Here is a 20,293-nt window from a genome sequence, read left to right on the forward strand (position 1 = left end):
TATTTTCCTGAGATCTTCGACTCTTGACTGTTCCAATGAGTTAAAGGCACCGGATCTGTAAATAAAACATATAGAAAACTGTTTCTTTATAATAAGTGAAGAGATAAACATGCAATGGAAATAATAGAACAATGGTTTACTTGTCTAACTATTCCCCAATCCACCCAGACACACACAACAAAGACACACGGTGGGAGGGAAGGAAAGGTTCAAAGAATAACCGGGATTAAAGGGATTGGGATAAATATTTGCGACTGAGGTGCTAGTCTTTGTAGTCGGCGATCTTGAAACAATTGATTGGTTTGGGGCTTTTAGAATCTGCCTTCAATTAGAGCAGGCTGTCGAATTCTTTCTGGGGAGTCATTTTCAGTTGCACATGCCTCCATATAACTGGCTCTCATTCTTACTGACATAATATTAAAATTCTTCATCTGAGAATTTAAAAGGTTGGCTGTCCACTCCACTTATCGAACATTTATCTGCCATTTCTGCAGATCCAGATTGACTGTAATGAAGAGAAAGTAAAAGAGGCTTTTGCAGACCTCCAGTACCCTCCAGGGAGAGCTACTAGTACTGTGCCTTCCCAGCCTTCCAAACAGAAGTTAGGCTTTTACAGATCTAACTGAAGACTGATTGCAGCCTTTTGATATAAAGTTACTTTCTTAGGCTTCAGCCTTTTAAATCACCATGCAGAAAGTTGAGATATCTGCTTTACCTTCCAGTGTAACTTCCACGGCCACCTGGAAGCCTTTTAAATTGCAGCGAGAGAATAGAGAGAGAGACATGACCTGCTGTGTGCTGCCTTTGAGGTCTAGGCAGAAAACTGAAAACCAAAAAGGAACCTGCCTTTCTGCTCCAGAAGTTTCTCAATGGCTCCACCAATCTCAATCAAAAATAGAAGAGGCCCCAGAATTTTAGGAGAGGGGATTGGCTGCTAGCCAAGTCCATCAAAATGACATCATGAGCTATGCGGCAGGCAGGTTGATGAGAATGAGGTAAAATATGTTTCCCCCCCCCCTTTTTGGTTCCCTCACCATCTCCACAGTCCCAGTATGTCCTTTAGGACCCAGCCAGCTCAGTCTGTGGTAGTACCACTGATCCACACTGCATCAAGGGGTGCCTGGGTCAGTCTGCATACCAGCTTGAGTGGTGCTGGGTGGGTGGGTGGGTGGGGGGAGGGGGGGGGGGGAGTGTGGTGTCAGTTTCAGTTCTGAACCAAAAGTCTGTAGATTTAAAAACAGGGTCTGCAATTCTGAGACAGCCAGCAAGTTAGGAATTAACAAGGGAAAACAAGGATTGGAAAGAGGTTCCGTACACCGTGAGTTGTTTAATTGTCCACCACCATTCACGGTTGGATGTGACAGGACTGCAGAATTTAGACCTGAACCGTTGCCTGTGGGAACACTTAGCTCTGTCTATCATTTGCTGCTTATGCTGTTTGGCACGCAAGTAGTCCGTGTGCAGTTTCAGTAAGTTGATACCTCATTGTTCGGTATGCCTGGTACTGCTCTGGCATGCCCACCTACACTCTTCATTGAACCAGGGTTGATTGTGTTGCTTGGTATTAACAGTAGAATGGGTGATATGCTGGATGAGGTTACAGATTATGGTTGAGCACAATTATGTTGCTGATGATGATCCACAGCGCCTCATAGATGCCCTGTGTTGAGTAGCCAGATCTGTTGTGAAATCTATCCCATTTAGCACGGTGGTAGTGCCACACAACACAATGGAGGGTATCCTTAATGTGGAGACAGGATTTTGTCTCCACAAGGACTGTTAGGTGGTCCTTTGTTTTTACTTTTTAAAAATAAATTTAGAGTACCCAATTAATTTTTTCCAATTAAGGGGCAATTTAGCGCGACCAATTCACCTACCCTGCACATCTTTGGGTTGTGGGGGCCAAACCCACGCAAACACGGGGCGAATGTGCAAACTCCACACGGACACTGACCCAGAGCCAGGGATCGAACCTGGGACCTCGGCGCCATGAGGCAGTAGCGCTAACCACTGTGCCGCCGTACTGCCTACGGTGGTCACTCCTACCAATACTTCCGTGGACAGATGCACCTGCGGCAGACAGGTTGATGAAAATGAGGTCAAGTATGATTTCCCCCCTTTTTGGTTCCCTCACCATCTGCACAGTCCCATCTAGCAGGTATGTCCTTTAGGACCCAGCAAGCTCAGTCTGTGGTAGTACCACTGAGCCACCCTTGGTGATGGACACTGAAGTCCCCCACTGAGAGTACATTCTGCACCCATCGGCCCTCAGTGCTTCCTCCAAGTGGTGTTCAACATGGAGGAGTGCTGATTCAGCGGGTGAGGGGGACAGTACACAGTAATTAGCAGGAGGTTTCCTTGTCGATGTTTGCCTTGGTGCCGTGAGACTTCATAAAGTCCAGAGTGGATTTTGAGAACTCCCAGGGCAGCTCCCTTCTGGCTGTACACCACTGTGCCACCTCCTGATGGGTCTGGCCCGCCGGTGAGACAGGACATATCCAGGAATGATGATAGTGGTGACTGGGACATTATCTGGAAGGTATGATTCCGTGAGGATGACTACGTCAGGCTGTTGCTTGACTAGCCTGTGAGACAGCCCTCCCAACTTTGGCACAACCCCCCAGATTATAGTACGACGGGCTTTGCCGGGTCGATACAGCTGGTTTGCCGATGTTGTTTCCAGTGCCTGGGTCGATGGAGGGTGGGCCGTCCAGTTTCATTCCTTTTTTGTATCTTTTATTGCAGTTGAATAAAAATGGTTAGGCCATTTCAGAGGGCATTTAAGAGTGAACCACAAAGGGCAGCACGGTGGCCTAGTGGTTAGCACAACCGCCTCACGGCGCTGAGGTCCCAGGTTCGATCCCGGCTCTGGGTCACTGTCCGTGTGGAGTTTGCACATTCTCCCCGTGTCTGCGTGGGTTTCGCCCCCACAACCCAAAAATGTGCAGAGTAGGTGGATTGGCCACGCTAAATTGCCCCTTAATTGGAAAAAATAATTGGGTAATCTAAAATTATAAAAAAAAAAAGAGTGAACCACATTGCTGTGGGTCTGGAGTCACAAGGGGCTGGTTTAGCTCACCAGGCTAAATCGCTGGCTTTTAAAGCAGACCAAGCAGGCCAGCAGCACGGTTCGATTCCCGTACCAGCCTCCCCGGACAGGCGCCGGAATGTGGCGACTAGGGGCTTTTCACAGTAACTTCATTGAAGCCTACTCGTGACAATAAGCGATTTTCATTTAATTTCATTTCATTTCATGTAGGCCAGTCCAGGTAAGGACGGCAGATTTCCTTCCCTGAAGGACATTAACGAACCAGTGAGTTTTTACTTTAATGGCTGAAAAGCACGATGAGATGTCCTGAGATTGTGAATGCATGATTTCAGGATATTAGTCTGGGAATGATAACCACTCAAAGTCTCTATCCCGAGAGTGGTCGGCCCAAATGGTCGCTCAGGTGACTGAATTTCATGCCAAGTCTCTTTGGCTTGACCTGCATGGTCAAAGAGACATCACATGAAATTCAGTCACCTGAGCGACCATTTGGGGAGCTGCCGGCCGGCACCTGTGGAGCTACAACAGGAGTGTGTGCCTCCAGGAGAGGAAGGCAGAAAATTGAAAAACAAGTGGCGTGGCTCAGAGGGTTAAAGTTGACGTTTAAACAGCAGGTCTGACGCCAAGTTCTGAGTCACTCAGGACCCAGATTTAATGAACTGCCGCTGTCAGTCTTGTACAACACACAGAAACTTGGGTTGATGTGCTCATAAATCAACTTGACAAGCCTGTTACCCCGCTCGCTTTACTCACTGAACTGCATCGAATGTAAACAGAACAGAGACAAAATGTGTTAAAGGAGTGAAGCCCATCAGCGAACACCCAACATCTTTAAATGTATTACACACCCTCCAAGGAAATGGCCTTGACCCCCCTCTCCCTCTCCTGGGACTTGCTGTCTGTGTTGGTTTATAAGCAGTTTGGCCACATTGCAGATTTGGATCAAGAACCATTTCCTTACTTCTCCAGCTTCTAAAGATCTCATCTGGCAGAGTGATACAGCCCATATTTCATTGAGCACATCAAAGAGGTGTTTATCATTCCTCCCAGTACTGAGCTCTGTAGTATCCTTTATCACTGTAACATTTCTGGACCTTATCACTTAATACTGTACGCGTTCTCTGCTGCCAATTCACGCTGATATCTTTGACAGTTTTTGATTTACTTCGGACCCGTTTGTGGTTATTGAAAGGGGTGTGGGGTGATTGTGGAGCAGACAATGAAGTCGGCCAGTTTTTTTTTTCAGAAGTAAACAGTGTGTTTTCACATGTGAATTTTATCAGCTTCAGCGTGAAGAATGTAAGTGTGTTACATCCCGTAAATGAATTTGAAAAAAGACACCCACTCTCTCATCAAACACTCCCAGGGAAGGTGCAGCATGGGGTTAGATATAGAGTAAAGCTCCCTCTACACTGTCCCCATCAAACACTCCCACGTCAGGTGCAGCACAGGGTTAGATGCAGAGTAAATCTCCCTCTAAACTGTCCCCATTAAACACTCCCAGGACAGGTGGAGCACGGGGTTAGATACAGAATAAAGCTCCCTCTAAACTGTCCCCATTAAACACTCCCAGGACAGGTAGAGCACGGGGTTAGATACAGAGTAAAACTCCCTCTGCACTATTTCCATCAAACACTCCCAGGACAGGTACAGCACGGGGTTAGATACTGAGTAAAGCTCCCTGTACACTGTCCCCATCAAACACTCCCAGGACAGGTATAGCACGGGGTTAGATACAGAGTAAAGCTCGCTCTCAACTGTCCCCATTAAATACTTCCAGGACAGGTACAGCATGGGGTTAGATACAGAGTAAAGCTCCCTCTACACTGTCCCCATCAAACACTCCCAGGACAGGTACAGCATGGGGTTAGATACAGAGTAAAGCTCCCTCATTCACTGTCCACACTATTCCTGCATCTCAGCCCCAGTGGCATGAATCAAGATTGTTAATTTAATATTAATTTATGAGGTTATTTGTTTTAAATTTAGAGTACCCTATTCATTTTTTTCCAATTAAGGGGCAATTTAGCGTGGCCAATCCACCTACCCTGCACATTTTTGGGTTGTGGGGGCGAAACCCACGCAAACACTGAGAGAATGTGCAAACTCCACACAGACAGTGACCCAGAGCCGGGATTGAACCTGGGACCTCAGCGCTGTGAGGCCGCAGTGCTAATCGACTGCGCCACCGTGCTGCCCTAATTTATGAGTCTTTGGTTGCTGTGGAATGTGTGTTGCTCCTGCTTTCAATGGGTGGGTCTGACGGGAGGAGTTTGGGATAAGAAAACCATGGCCCACCTTGAGGGCATTCCCACTGCCCCTGACCCCCCCCTAAAGAAAAACATCTGACTTCCCCTCTTGGGCCTCTTCATACTCCACCTGGGAGCAAAGAGACAAGCATCCTGCTGGAGTACTGCTTAGATACAATCAGGCTCCTGTTGTGATAGTCAGGCCTGGATGTGTGCACACACATGAGAGTCCTTTCTTCAGAATCTTGAATGTTACAACTATAAAACAGGACCTCCGTTCCAAAATTCCCATCCTTTTTGTCAAATTCCGTTAAGGCTAAGTGAGTTTAAGGTCTTCAGTAACAATTGCTTTGCGTTGCTGGTGAGGCAGGAAGATTGGTCGGTCTGTTGTTTCGGTTGTGACTGTGCCATTTGCAAAAGGATCTGAAAAATCTCCCATCACACTTGAGATTCTTGGACACAAAGAGAATGTTTCCTCTTGTGGGAGGGGCATATCTAAAGTCCGTCAATATAAGATGGTCACCAAGAAATCCAACAGGGAATTGAGACAGAACATCTTCAGCCACTGAGTGGTGAGAATGTGGAACTATACCACGGTGAGTGTTTGAAGCAGTTGATGTGTTTCAGGGGAAACAAGACACGCAAGTGAGGGAGATGGAAATAGAGGGTTACGATGGTGGATTTAGATGAGGAATGATAGGAGGATGCTGGAATGGAGCAGAAACAGCAGCATGGATTGGTCGGGTTGAATGGTCTGCTTCTGTGCTGTGTATCTGATAGAATCCTACATGCAAAAAGCTCGATGCCATCCAGCACAAAGCAGGCTGCTTGATTGGCACCTCATCCACAAACATTCACTCCCTCCATCACCGACGCACAATGGCAGCCGTGTGCACCAAAGAACATACAGTGCAGAAGGAGGCCATTCGGCCCATCGAGCCTGCACCGACCCACTTCAGCCCTCACTTCCACCCTATCCCCGCAACCCAATAACCCCTCCTAACCTTTTTGGTCACTGAGGGCAATTTATCATGGCCAATCCACCTAACCTGCACATCTTTGGACTGTGGGAGGAAACCGGAGCACCCGGAGGGAACCCACGCAGACACGGGGAGAATATGCAGACCCTGCACAGAGGGTGACCCAGCGGGGAATCAAACCCGGGTCCCTGGCACTGTGAAGCCACAGTGCTATCCACTTGTGCTACCGTGCTACAAGATGCACTCCCAAACCCCGACCACTACCATCTAAAAGGACAAGGGGAGCAGATGCGTGGGCACACCACCACCTGGAAGTTCCTCTGCAAGCTACTCATCATCCTGCCTTTGAAATAAATTACCGTTCTTTCAGTGTCGCTGCGTCAAAATCCTGCAACTCCCTTCCTAACAGCACTGTGGGTGTACCTACACCTTAGGGGCTGCAACAGTTGAAGAAGGCAGCTCACCACCATCTCCTCAAGGGCCATTAGGGATGGAAAATAAATGCTGGCCTTGCCAGCGAAGCCCACATCCCACGAACATTAAAAAAAAATCAATTGTCAAGGTAATCCATTTGGTAGAGTTCAATGTGCAGCACGGTAGCATAGTGGTTAGCACAGTTGCTTCACAGCTCCAGGGTCCTAGGTTGGATACCCGGCTTGGGTCACTGTCTGTGCGGAGTCTGCACGTCCTCCCCGTGTGTGCGTGGGTTTCCTCCGGGTGCTCCGGTTTCCTCCCACAGTCCAAAGATGTGCAGGTTAGGTGGATTGGCCATTCTAAATTGTCCCTTAGTGTCCAAAATTGCCCTTAGTGTTGGGTGGGGTTACTGAGTTATGGGGATGGGGTGGAGGTGTGGGCTTGGGTAGGGTGCTCTTTGCAAGAGCCGGTGCAGACTCGATGGGCCGAATGGCCTCCTTCTGCACTGTAAATTCTATGATTCTATGAATTCATCACAGCAATTTCAAACTGCACAATGCGATCCCAGCAATCAACACATTACTATAATTCTGTGTTCTTGGTTTGGAATGGCAAAACAAATGTTTAGCAACACTTATTCATGATGCAATGCCACTTTAATCATGAAGTAATAATTCCCAATTTCATAGGCTCACTGCTCCAGTTTGCCTTGCAGTATTATGTCCATCTCAAGTCATCACTCAATCTCACGCTCTGGGGAGAACTGACCTGAAAGATTCACACAGGCATGAAGGATGATTATTGCTGAGTGGTTTTCTCCCACTCCACCCTCCCCCTGCTTGACCATCATTCCCCATCCTTGCTTCACCCTCTATCTCTCCACTCAACTGCTTCCTCTCCCTTCCTGCCCTCCACTTCCCTCTCCTGGACCAGACTTTGCCCTTCCATCTCCACTTCATCTCCCACTTTGCTATTCCCTTCCCCTCCCACACTCCCCCTCACCTCCTCTCCCCCTCACTCTCCCCTCCCCCTCATTCTCCTCTCCTCTTCCCCTCACTCTCCCCTCCTCACCCACTCACTCTCCCCCCTTTTCCTTCACTCTCCCCCTCGTCCCCCATTCATCTCTCCTTCACTCACTCTCCCCCTCACTCTCCTCGCATCTTCCCTCTACTTACCCTCTCACTCTTCTCTCCTCTTCCTTCACTCCCCTCACTCTGCAACTCACTCTCCTCCTCACTCTCCCCCTCCCCCCATAAGGGCAGGGCACCCCCTCACTCTCCCCTCCTCTTCCTCTGCCTCTCCTCACACCCTCACTCTCCCCTCCTCTTCCATCTTTCCCCCTCCTCTTCATTTCATCGCCCCTCACTCCCATCCTCTCCCACTCACTCTCCTCACTCTCCCCTCCTTTCCCCGCACTATCCCCCTCACTCTCCCCTCCTCTCCCCTCACTTTTCCTTCACTCTCCCTTCACTCTTCCCCCTCACGCATTCTCCACTCCCCTTCACTCTCCACCTCACTTTCCTCTTTACACACCCCCTCACTCTCCTCTCTTCTCCCACGCACTCTTCTCACCCCCCGCCCCCCACTCTCCCCTCCTCTTCCTTAACTCCTCCTCCCCTCCGTTTCATCTGTCCCTCACTCTCCCCTCATGCTCCCCTCCTCTTTCCATTCCTCTCCCCCTCACTGCCTCCTTCCTTCCTATTCCACCCTCTCCCCCTGCTCCTCCTCTTCTGGTTGGGACCAATACAGAGCCATGTCTGTCGTGTTAGTGTCACAGAACTGAGCAGTTTGAGGACTCGATAAGTTCCAGGTTCAGATTAATACCTCATTGTTGATACAACGCATTACCATATTACACAGATTATAGGGGCACGGTGAAACAAAGCAGTTCGTTGTGAGAGTCTCTCTCTGACTTTCTAATTCCATCTTCTGTTGAGTCGTAAATGCAATCCCCTGAAATCAGCAGATCACAGCCACACACTGTTTGATGTGCCATAATGAGCCTCAGTATCTGGATCGAGAAAGAAAAATTATCAGCCAGGATTCCCATCCTCCCTGCTCCCAGGAAACTTTCTGGAGGGTGTGTGTTTCTCAGTAGAGGATGTAGTTAGTCTCAGCTCTGATAATTCTTCTTCAACGACCAATATCTGTGCTGGGGGTTGGTCAAGAACAAAGTGCATTGGGCACGATTTAACGGGAAAAAAAGAGGGCCTCGTGTTGAGCGCGTTTAGTGGAGTGTTACCCAGTGCTTGTAGCGGCAAGCAGGACCCCGCTATTCAATGGCATTCTGTTCTTTTACAAGCCTCAGTGAGGAACGTCCCACCGAGGCTGCACTCACCTTCATTTCCTTACACTGAGGAGCTCTGCTCGTCAACGCAGGAAGAGATCGGGGCACCATTTTTAAATGGCACCTTGATCGCTCGACCTCCCAGCGTAACACCCGGACACTCCCGTTGCCCCAGCATACCGACTGGGGGGGTCCTCGAGTCCTCTTCATAAGGGCAGGGCACCCCCGGACCCGATCCCCATCATGGGCAAGATGCCACCTAGGCACCTTGGCACCGACAGGGACACTGCCAAGGTGCCAGGGACACCTGGGCCCTGGCAGTGCCACCCAGGTGGCATTGTCAGGGTGTCCAGGCTGGCAGTGCCAAGGCAGCATCAGCAGTGTCAGGGTACCACCCTGCCCAGAGGCCGACCACTCGGGGGCGGGGGGGGGGGCTCCGATCTCCTGGGAGACCCGCCCCCAGCCCAACTTTCTAAATACCCTTCCAATAATGACGGGAGGTATTTCTACCCTCAGCTCACCCAGCGGAAATTGACCATGTTGTCTGAGCATGTTACACCCTTCTCAATTTTACATTCCATCAAAGTGATCAACTCACCATGTGTTAGGGCCACTCGGGTGAAAGGTCAGGTCAAGACCTGTGACTGTTTGAACTGCACCCTAGTGAACTCCACGTCTCTCAGATGAGAACAAGAGGCAGCAACAGATTTCAACTTAGTGACTCCCGGGCAGCACGGTGGCCTAATGGTTAGCACAACCGCCTCACGGCGCCGAGGTCCCAGGTTCGATCCCGGCTCTGGGTCACTGTCCGTGTGGAGTTTGCACATTCTCCCCGTGCAGAGAAGGTGGATTGGCCACGCTAAATTGCCCCTTAATTGGAAAAAATAATTGGATAATCTAAATTTATAAAAAAAAAGAAAAAAAAACTAAAAAAAAAACTTAGTGACTCCCAATTAGTTCAAGTTCTTTATCTGTCAGACTCTTGTGATGTCCCCATTGATGACATTCCAAATATGGGCAATACAGAATGTATTTGTTACCAAGGCTCCAATAATCATTTAATCCCACTCCCACTGAACAAACCGTGGTTCCTTAGCAACCACCCTTCTATCAGTGAACAGAAAACCCAGTACAACCATTTACCAGTCCTTGGACACACAGCTGGGATTGGAGACAGTAGTGGATTATGAAAATAACATTATTAATTAAGTTATAAGTTTTTAAAAAATATTGTGTCCTTGCGCTGAGTTTAGATTCTGAATAAGAAAGGTTAGACAAGGATTGAGTTCCTGTACTGTGGGATCAGTGGCCTGGGTTCTTATTGCAGGGGCCTCTATCTGAATACACGATAAACCATTGAGTCAATACTTTGGCCATTGTTGAACTGAAGCATACCAAACGTGAGAGGCCCTGCGTTTCTTCCCTTGTCTGTGTTTCAGGACCTGGGATTGCCAACTCTGGATGGATATGTTCCAGGAGGTGTTGGTGGAAGGCACGAGCGGGTTCTAAGGGAGCACAAGAGAGGTCAAACAAACCAAGGCTTCTGTTGAATCTAACACCAAAGCTCATTTCATACCAGCTCCTGCACAAATTCTCATCAACTTGCACATTGTTTTGGGCAGCGTGGTGGTGCAGTGCTGCGTCCCTGCGCCGAGGTCCCAGGTTCAATCCCGGCTCTGAGTCACTGTCCGTGTGGAGTTTTCACATTCTCCCCGTGTCTGCGTGGGTTTCGCTCCCACAACCTAAAGATGTGCAGGGTAGGTGGATTGGCCACCCTAAATTGCCCATTAATTGGCAAAAATGAATTGGGTACCATAAATTTTTTTTAAAATTGCACATTATTTCATTGAAAATAAAAATCAGCTGTGACTCAGTCCATCTCTACAACTTGCTCCTTTTACCTTTCTGTGTCACTCAGTGGGAAGGTGTAACCTACGGTACTCACACCTTTTACCTCCTTAAGACTCAATGTCAGTGGGAAAACAGGCAACAGCATTGACGAGCACAGTGCGTATGTGCTTCGGTACCACTGTATGTTTCAGGCCTTCACTCTGCCAAGTAACCATTCAGATCACTGCTCTGATCGGCTTGAAGCTCTGACAGAACTTCTGCATATGTTTAAGTCACTCTTTTGCTAAAACTATAATTTTAAAGTCTCCTGGATTGCTTTTGGAAATATAGAAAACAGAAGCAGGAGGAGGACACTCGGCTCTTTGAGTCTGCTCCGCAATTCATTGTGATCGTGGCTGATCATAGCAACATGGCAGCATGGTACCACAGTGATTAGCACAATTGCTTCACAGCTCCAGGGTCCCAGGTTCGATTCTGGCTTGGGTCACTGTCTGTGCGGAGTCTGCACATCCTCCTCCGTGTGTGCGTGGGTTTCCTCCGGGTGCTCCGGTTTCCTCCCACAGTCCAAAGATGTGCAGGTTAGGTGGATTGGCCATGATAAATTGCCCTTAGAGTCCAAAATTGCCCTTAGTGTTGGGTGGGGTTACTGGATTATAAGGATAGGGTGGAGGTGTTGACCTTGGGTAGGGTGCTCTTTCCAAGAGCCGGTGCAGACTCTATGGGCCGAATGGCCTCCTTCTGCACTGTAAATTCTATGATCATCCAACTCAGTAACCTGTTCCTGCTTTCCCTCCATATCGTTTGATCCCTTTAGCCCCAAGAGCACTATCTAACCCCCCCGAAAGCAGACAATGTTTTCGCCTCAAATGCTTTCTGTGGTAGCGAATTCCGCTGGCCCACCACTCTCTGGGTGAAGAAATTTCTCCTCATCTCAGTCATAGACTTGTATCCTTAGATACTGTTCTTGTTATGGACTCCCCCACCAATGGAAATATCCTTCCTGTATCTACCCGGGCCAGTCCTGTTAAGAATTTTACAGGTTTCTATGAGATTCCCCTCATTCTTCTCAACTCCAGCGAATATTATCCTCGCCAATTCGATCTCTCCTCACATTGTCCATGTGGAGTTTGCACATTTTGCCTGTGTCTGTGTGGGTCTCAGCCCCACAGCCCAAAGCGACGTGCAGGGTAAATCAATTAGCCACGCTAAATTGCCCCTTAATCAGAAAAAAAATAATTGCGTGCTCTAAATTTATATTAAAAAAAAGAAATATTCTGGAGGTCCTCTCGTGACCCCTGAACTTTACTCGTCTTGCCTCCACATCCCTGCCATTGGCTGCTCAACATGTTGTTGATTCTTGTGCTGCCCATCAACTGAACTCTTAATTCCTTGATTGGCTGATTCCCCAGCTCTCCGATCTTTTCATCACAAGTTACCAAAGGGTCTCAAATGACATTTTTCTGATATACAATGGGCGCGAACTACTGGCCTCATCCTGTCCAAACGGCGGTGCAATGCGGCCAGTAGATGCCAGGAGAGGCCTCTTCTGGAATTTACCCAACTCGCCTCGTGAGATCTAACAGGATCTTGCGAGTTGTCGGGATCTGGATCCCAACCATTGTGGATGGGATCAGTATTTGGCAAGTCTGCATATTAGAGGGAGTAGCTAGTCTCGTTCTAATATGCAGCTCACCCTGATCTACCCAAGCCTTCGGGATCTTACACCTTTGCCTCGGAGACCTTAGGCGAGCGCCATTCAGTATTGGTCCCCACAGAAACCAGGCGGAACGACATTTGGGGGGGGGGGTCTCCCAGGTGATCGGTGGCCCCTGGATGGTTGCTCTTTGGGCAGGGTGTCACCCTGGCACTGCTAGTGCCACCTGGGCCCCATGGCATTGCCAGCCTAGCACCTTGGCAGTGCCCAGGTGGCACTGCAAGGTTGGCAGGTGTACTGCCAAGCTGGCTGTGCTAAGGTGACAGGCTGGCATTGTGTCTGCAGGAGGCGAAGGGAGGAAACATTCAGCCAATTCAAAGCCAGGCCCAAGGAAATTTCCTGGAGAAGTTCGCTTGGGCCAAAATTTCACATCGGAGTCATATACAATTAGCCTCAGGACACTGCCTCACTCGGAAACACACTTCAGGAATTAACGTCTGCATGCTGTTTGTTAGTAATGGCCTCACATCCCGAATAATCCGGGTTCAAAACTGCAATGGAAAAGAGGATGAGTTGGATGAAATCAGGTTAAATGAGAGGCAAACCATTAGTGAGCACTTGATGGATCAGTTTGTGGAACCTTTGGAGAAACTACAGTTTAGATTAAATTACATAAGAAACCTCCAGACTGGTCTCCTAAGCAGATGAGAATTTATGTTAGTGCAGTAAACCTCTGGTAATGTATTCATATTTAATACATTCACAGAGGATGTGTCACTGCAGTGACAGGGTTCAAGCAGCTAGACTGTACCTTGGTAGGCTAGTTTACTAATACCTCGCTGGGGACTATGTTAATAGGACACAAGAGGGCTGCTTGTTAGTGAAACCATCACCACAAAAGCAGAACGTCATAAAAAAAAGACCTTGCACAGTCTTAGTTAAAATGTATGAAAACTGGAATCCCACATTTAAAAAATGTGACCCTGCCAAAGCTGTCCACATGAGGATAGTGAACCGTGGGATTGGTACAATTAAGCGACAGTCAGAATGCTGCTATAGCATAGCTCCAAGAACTGCCAGGGGCAATCGGAGCTTTGCTGTGGCATCGCTGCCAGGTCAATCCAGCAGGAAGAGGACCCGGGGCCAGCAGATGTCATTTTGGGGCAAAGATTTTTAAAAATCTTTTATTGCTGGGTCCGGAACAAAATGAGTGCGAGTGCTTCTCGGGACTCCACAAGGAAAGATTAGACCTCCGCTGCCCCAGGCTTGACCCACTATCCTCCCATGAAACCCTCTTGAAGTACTTTACTCCCAATGAAGTGCTCACTGGGGCCAATTTGCTCAGGTGGCTGGAGAGTAATGCTGAATTGATGCTGCATAATGGAGAGTAAAGGGTTAACATCAGGAGCACCTGATACTGATGTAACTATGATGCCTTGGCACATGGTTAAGTAGCTGAGAATTGGCGCGAGGCAAGAAGTAGAAGCTGGTGTATAGCACTGAGATGTGCGTATATATCTCCCGATAAAGCATGCCGCTGTTCAGAGAGACTTGGGTGTGCTAGTGCATGATTCACAGAAGGTTGGTTTACAAGTGCAACAGGTGATTAAGAAGGCAAATGGAATTTTGTCCTTCATTGCTAGAGGGATGGAGTTTAAGACGAGGGAGGTTATGCTCCAATTCTGTAAACTGTTAGTGAGGCCACACCTGGAGTATTGTGTTCAGTTTTGGTCTCCTTATTTGAGAAAGGACGTACTGGCACTGGAGGGTGTGCAGAGGAGATTCACTAGGTTAATCCCAGGGCTGAAGGGGTTGGATTATGAGGAGAGGTTGAGTAGACTGGGACTGTACTCGTTGGAATTTAGAAGGATGAGGGGGGATCTTATAGAAACATTTAAAATTATGAAGGGAATAGATAGGATAGATGCGGGCAGGTTGTTTCCACTGGCGGGTGACAGCAGAACTAGGGGGCATAGCCTCAAAATAAGGGGAAGTAGATTTAGGACTGAGTTTAGGAGGAACTTCTTCACCCAAAGGGTTGTGAATCTATGGAATTCCTTGCCCAGTGAAGCAGTTGAGGCTCCTTCATTACATGTTTTTAAGGTAAAGATAGATAGTTTTTTGAAGAATAAAGGGATTAAGGGTTATGGTGTTCGGGCCGGAAAGTGGAGCTGAGTCCACAAAAGATCAGCCATGATCTAATTGAATGGCGGAGCAGGCTCGAGGGGCCAGATGGCCTACTCCTGCTCCTAGTTCTTATGTTCTTATGTTCTTATGATAGCATGGTTAATTAGGCCAGCGTCATGTGACATGACGCAATTCCCACCGGCCTTCGCTGGGGGAAACTCTCCGCGATCCGTCCCCACCACGTGACTTAGTCCGAAAATTCCACTCACAGCCAAGTTCATAAATTCAACTTCAGGCAACGAGTACGAGGTTTAATAAACTACAGGCGAGGGAGAGTGTGTGGATACAAAATCAACTGAAAGGCAGCGTTGTTATAGAAAGAGCTCCACAGAGTCAGCCAGGGAAATATCAGGTGGACCCGAGGAGTGCTGATATCATTGAGAAGGAAACAAATGAAATCTTGGATGTACTAAAGTGTACAACCCCACCCAAGGTGGAGACAGCCCTGCCGAATGGTGAGAAGGAGCAGTTCATCCCCAACTTCAAAATGAAATCAGGACCAGATCAGGAGATTGGTTAAGGCATCACAGAGGCTAGTCTTGTGAAGCCTGAGATTTTGGGGGAGGGGGGGGGAGGGTGGATATTGAGTAAAGGGTTAACACTGGGAGCAGCTGATGCTGATGTCCATACTGATGTAACTATGATGCAAGGTTAAGTAACTGAGAATTTGTGGGAAGCAAGAAGTAGAAGCTGGTGTGTAGCATTGAGATGTACACCGATATCTGTGAATAAACAGACATGATTTTTTTTTACAAGTAACAGTCCAAACTCGTATTCTTAGGGTAACGGACATCCCCTAAAGATAAACCATCCAAGACCCAACTCGGTGGCACAGTGGTTAGCACTGCTGCCTCACAGCACCAGTGACCCGGGTTCAATTCCAGCCTTGGTGAATGTCTGTGCGGAGTTTGCACTTTCTCCCCGTGTGTGCGTGGGTTTCCTCCGGGTGCACTGGTTTCCTCCCACAGTCCAAAGATGTGCAGGTTAGTGGATTGGCCACGCTAAATTGCCCTTAGTGTCCAGGGATGTACAGGCCACGTTATGGGTTTACGGCAATAGTGGAGAGTGAGCATGGTTATAATGCTCATCTTTGGTCCTCCAAATGAATCCTGAACAACGTTCCATGTATTCTATGGCGATAATAATAACTGGTCTGTGAATGCATCAGAGTGTTGAGGCCACTCCCTGGTAGTTTCATTCATGTTTTTACCATCCACTTTGATCGTGAACCACACAGAATATCCTTCTTCAGCCATTATTCTCCACCAGAGCACGGACTCTCAGAATCCATGGAGAAAGTGCAACTGAGTTCCTTGTTCCTTATCCTATGACTTACTGCTGGAAAGTACATCGATCCAGCTTCAGATGTGACACCTCCACAGTCTAATAGCTGACCAGCGCTCTCGGTACAGTTCACATAGAAAGGACATAGAAGGTTAGAGATGCTGTGGAGTGGAGGGCGGATGGGAGCCCCAGTGGTCCTGCCACTGCGTGCCAACCAGTGTTGGCACCTTGGGGAGGGAGAAGTCTTGTTGCTGGCCCCTGCGTGGCTGGAGTGCTGACTGTAATGGTGAAGCGCGTCTCATGGCATTTTCTCTCTTCAAACAGCAACAGTTGGGGAATAAGCAGCTCGCCTTCCAGCAGCAGTTTCTTCAAATGCAACAGCTTCAACAGCAGCATCTTCTAAACCTCCAGCGACAGGGACTGGTGACACTGCAGCCCGGGCAGCCCACAGTACCACTACAAACACTGGCACAAGGTAAGCAGGAGCCAGGCACGAGACCTAATTATCAACTTTTACCTTGACCAGTTCACAGGTGAGCCTGAGGCCTCGAGTTGCAGGACCAACTCGCAATCAATTCCTTCAAGGCACATTGGACTGCAATTTGTTCTGGCTGAGGGGATTTTTCAGGATGTTTCCCATGAAATATTGACACACGGAGGCTGAGAAAGTGGGCTCCATTATTCCTCTGGTGCTGGCACCTTGGAAGCCTTGAAGAGGAATGATGCTAGCCAGAGTGTTTCCTGGTACCCGTGCATTCCCGCAATGCGGCAAGATTGACAGTCCGTTTGTTAGAGCTGGAGTGCTGCGTATGGATCAGAACCATGCGGAGTCGGCAGATCATGATATCAGTTGGCCTCTTCAGCTGATTTGATCCACATTCTGTCACTTTAGATGGTGTATGTTCATGCCCCAACCTATTCACTCAACATTCAGATGTACCAGGGTCTCCCACTAATGGCAGAAAATGCAGAAAACACTTTGTTAGTCAGCTAGCGTCTGTGTTAATGTTTCAGGTCTGTGACCTCCTCACCTGCCCGCCGCTCCCTTTAGTTTGCCATTCCTTGTAGTTGCACCCTCCACAGGCAATTATCAGGACCTTCTGTGCAGTGAGTGCAGCTCCCCTTGAAGATTGCCTTTAAGAAGTACAGACTAGAAGAAACATATTTTAGCCACACATGCTGCTGGTCCTCCTGTTGAGTGTGCTGCCAGTCAGTAGCACATTTGGCTCTGGGTTGCCTGCTGAAATCATTTGAAATAAAGAGAGTATTCAAATGTTCCACCCTAGAGTCTCAGCACCACCAATCCCACATTTCATGACTTAGTTGTCTATTCCCAGCATGTTTGTTATTCCTGTACCTTGCTTTTCTATCAATATTCGAATCATAGCTGCATCAGACACCTACAATGAGAGTGAGATCTCCAACTGAAGGTTGCTCAGCAAACAGATATTCTACTTGCTGGGTGACTGTGGAGTAAATATTGACCAGGACACCAAGGGAACCCCCCTGCGTATCTCCAAATAGTGCTGTGGGATCTGGAAAATCCACGTGGATGGGCAGTACGGTGGTGCAGTGGTTAGCACTGCCTACTACGGCGCTGAGAGCCCGGGTTCGATCCCGGCCCCGGGTCACTGTCCGTGTTCAGTTTGCACATTCTCCCCGTGTCTGTGTGGGTTTCACCCCCACTACCCAAAGATGTGCAGGCTAGGTGGATTGGCCATGCTAAATTGGCTCTTAATTGGAAAAAATAATTGGGTACTTTAAATTTATTTATTAAAAAAGAAAAAAAAGAAAATCCACATGAACATTCAGTATAAAGGTGAACAACGATGGTCTGAATAAACAGCTATTTCCACAATGCAGCACTGTCTTGATATGGCACATGCTGCTCAAGACAGTCTTTTTTTTTAAACAAACAATTTTATTGAGGTATTTTTTGGCATTGTAAACAGTTACAGATTACAGAAATATGCAAACAACAACGGAAAACCAACACTTCAACCAAGCCATAAGTGCACATAACCGCTCCTCTCCCATAAACACTAACCGCCTATTTATCCCTCCTACTCTACTCTAACCCCCCCCACTGCTGGCGTTCAATCTCCCGCGGAGATGTCGATGAATGGTTGCCACCTTCGGGCGAACCCCAGTGCAAATCCCCTCAAGGCGAACTTGATTTTTGCTCAAGACAGTCTTGACGAATCTCCTGGTGACTAGTAATCGAGGGGCCTGGGCAAATCATCCAGAGAATTTGAGTCAAATCCCATTTGAGAATTTGAATTTAGTGGAAAAGAAACTGAGCTATAAATACAGGTCTTTCTTTGGAAAAGAAAATTAGAAATTAAAACCAGGCCTCAGCACAAGGGACCATAATAATCTTTATTAGTGTCACAAAATGGCTTACATTAACACTGCAATGAAGTTACTGTGAAAATCCCCTAGTCTCTACACTCTGGCACCTGTTCGGGTACACGGAGGGAGAATTCAGAATGTCTAATTCACCTAACAAGCACGTCTTTCGGGACTTGTGGGAGGTAACCGGAGCACCCGGAGGAAGCCCACGCAGACATGGGCAGACCCCACACAGACAGTGACCCAAGCCGGGAATTGAACCCCGGTCCCTGGAGCTGTGAAGCAACTGTGCTAACTACTGTGCTCTCGTACTGCCCCTGTCACTGACACTGTCACTGGCCTGGGCCCCTATGTGACTCCAATCACTGTCCAACGTGCTTGCCTCTTAACCATCCTGTGAGGTGACTTCGTAAACCCCTGGGCAAGTCGGGGACGTGAAACAAATGTCAGCCTTGTCAGTATTGACCACGTTGGGCGAATCATGAGGAAGAAATAATGAGGATTACTTTGAAGCCGAGTCGTGGTGGGGGTGGGGCCAGAAAACGCAGCGAGTCGTTCAAATGTCCATCGACTTTGCTGGGACTGGAAAATGCCAGCGGCGGGATGGGCCGTAATATCCGCCCATGGTTTCTCAATTTATACAGAAACCCATTCCTTCTCACCCTGACTCTTTGTCAAAGAGCGAAGCACGGTTCATCAGGATTTGGGAATGACAGCAATTAACCCAGATTCCCATGCTTCTAATTTCCACTCTAAGCTCTATTGCTTTAATGATTCCTCTTTATATGTTAAGTTAGACAGTGCATGTATCCCCAAATGCAACTTGCCACCACTACTTCTCATTCAATCAAAGGCTGCAGTGATGGGTTAGACTCGGAGCCTGAGGCTAAAGTCTTAAGAACACAAAAAAAAACCGTCAGATAGGATTTTTTTCCACTGTTGTGATCTAATTAAAATGTGTCCCCATCTCAATATTTTGAAAACAATTACTGATTATTTATATCTGCACTAGAAAAGTCACAATTAATGATTTTGATACAACTGGAAACTAACGACTAATAGGAGACCCAACCTTTAGATTTAATAAGTACCACCGATCTTGCATTGGTTACTCTCAGTAAGTGCCGCGTCTCTAATTAGTGTCACATAGAGATACTGAACCTGTTCAGCCACTGTCACAACTCAACTAATGGCCAGATCCCTCATAACTCATCGCTAATTACTCAATTCTAATTCTCAGAAAGAACACTTAAACTCGTTCCCTCTCAACAGTCGTTTAAAAGCTTCACTGCATTTGGATTCCCAGTTGCTCAAAGAAGGAATGCATAGTGCGTTAGTGAGCCAGGGAATCCTGGATTCAATTCCCAATCGGAGTTGCCAACCCTCCTGGATTATTCCAGAGTCCCCAAAAATGAAAGATTCGTCTGGACACTGCGGTGAAACAGATGTGTCCCTTTTTCTTCTCTTTGAACACTTCAGTAACATTATTGGAGGTGGGGAAATGGATGTCTGACCAGCCAAAGTGGTAGGAGGTGGGAAATCATGTGATCAAATCGCCACAAACACACCCAACCTGAGATTGTGACCCTGATGCGTAGTTTTTGGTGAGTTAGCTAACCTTGGCTAAAATAGTATCAAAATACTCAGCAAGTCTGGCACCATCTGCGGAAGGAGAGACAGAGCTTTAGGTCGATGACCTTCCATCGGAACTGGCAAAATGGTATTTGACATTTGCTATCTCTGATTGGGGTCGAGTACCTGCTTCTAAATGTGAGGAGGTTTGTTCAATGCTCAATGTCTAACCTCCCAAGGTAAAACACCAAGCTGAGTGAGCAAAGGTTAGCTGCCATTCCTAGAACTGTATCCAAAACAGAGTCAGATCATTTAGCTCGTGAGGAGGAAATGGCGATCACACTGAGAGAAAATAATGATTGTTCAAGGCCCCAGCAAAGGGCAGCAGACAGTCTCCGGCCGTATCCTGTCTGG

General features: G+C 47.8%; 1 protein-coding gene across 5 annotated transcripts in view; it reads left to right on the plus strand.

Annotated features, from left to right (window-relative positions):
• foxp4 (forkhead box P4) overlaps positions 1 to 20,293 on the plus strand; it is a 483,722-nt gene that overhangs the window by 379,203 nt on the left and 84,226 nt on the right. For all 5 annotated transcript variants that reach the window (XM_038819852.1, XM_038819849.1, XM_038819853.1 and 2 more), the window contains exon 6: positions 16,280 to 16,430. In XM_038819852.1, coding sequence (XP_038675780.1) covers positions 16,280 to 16,430 — 151 coding nt within the window. The remainder of the gene's footprint in view (positions 1 to 16,279; positions 16,431 to 20,293) is intronic.

The sequence above is a fragment of the Scyliorhinus canicula genome, chromosome 15 (assembly GCF_902713615.1).
Source record: "Scyliorhinus canicula chromosome 15, sScyCan1.1, whole genome shotgun sequence".
NCBI lineage: Eukaryota > Metazoa > Chordata > Chondrichthyes > Carcharhiniformes > Scyliorhinidae > Scyliorhinus > Scyliorhinus canicula.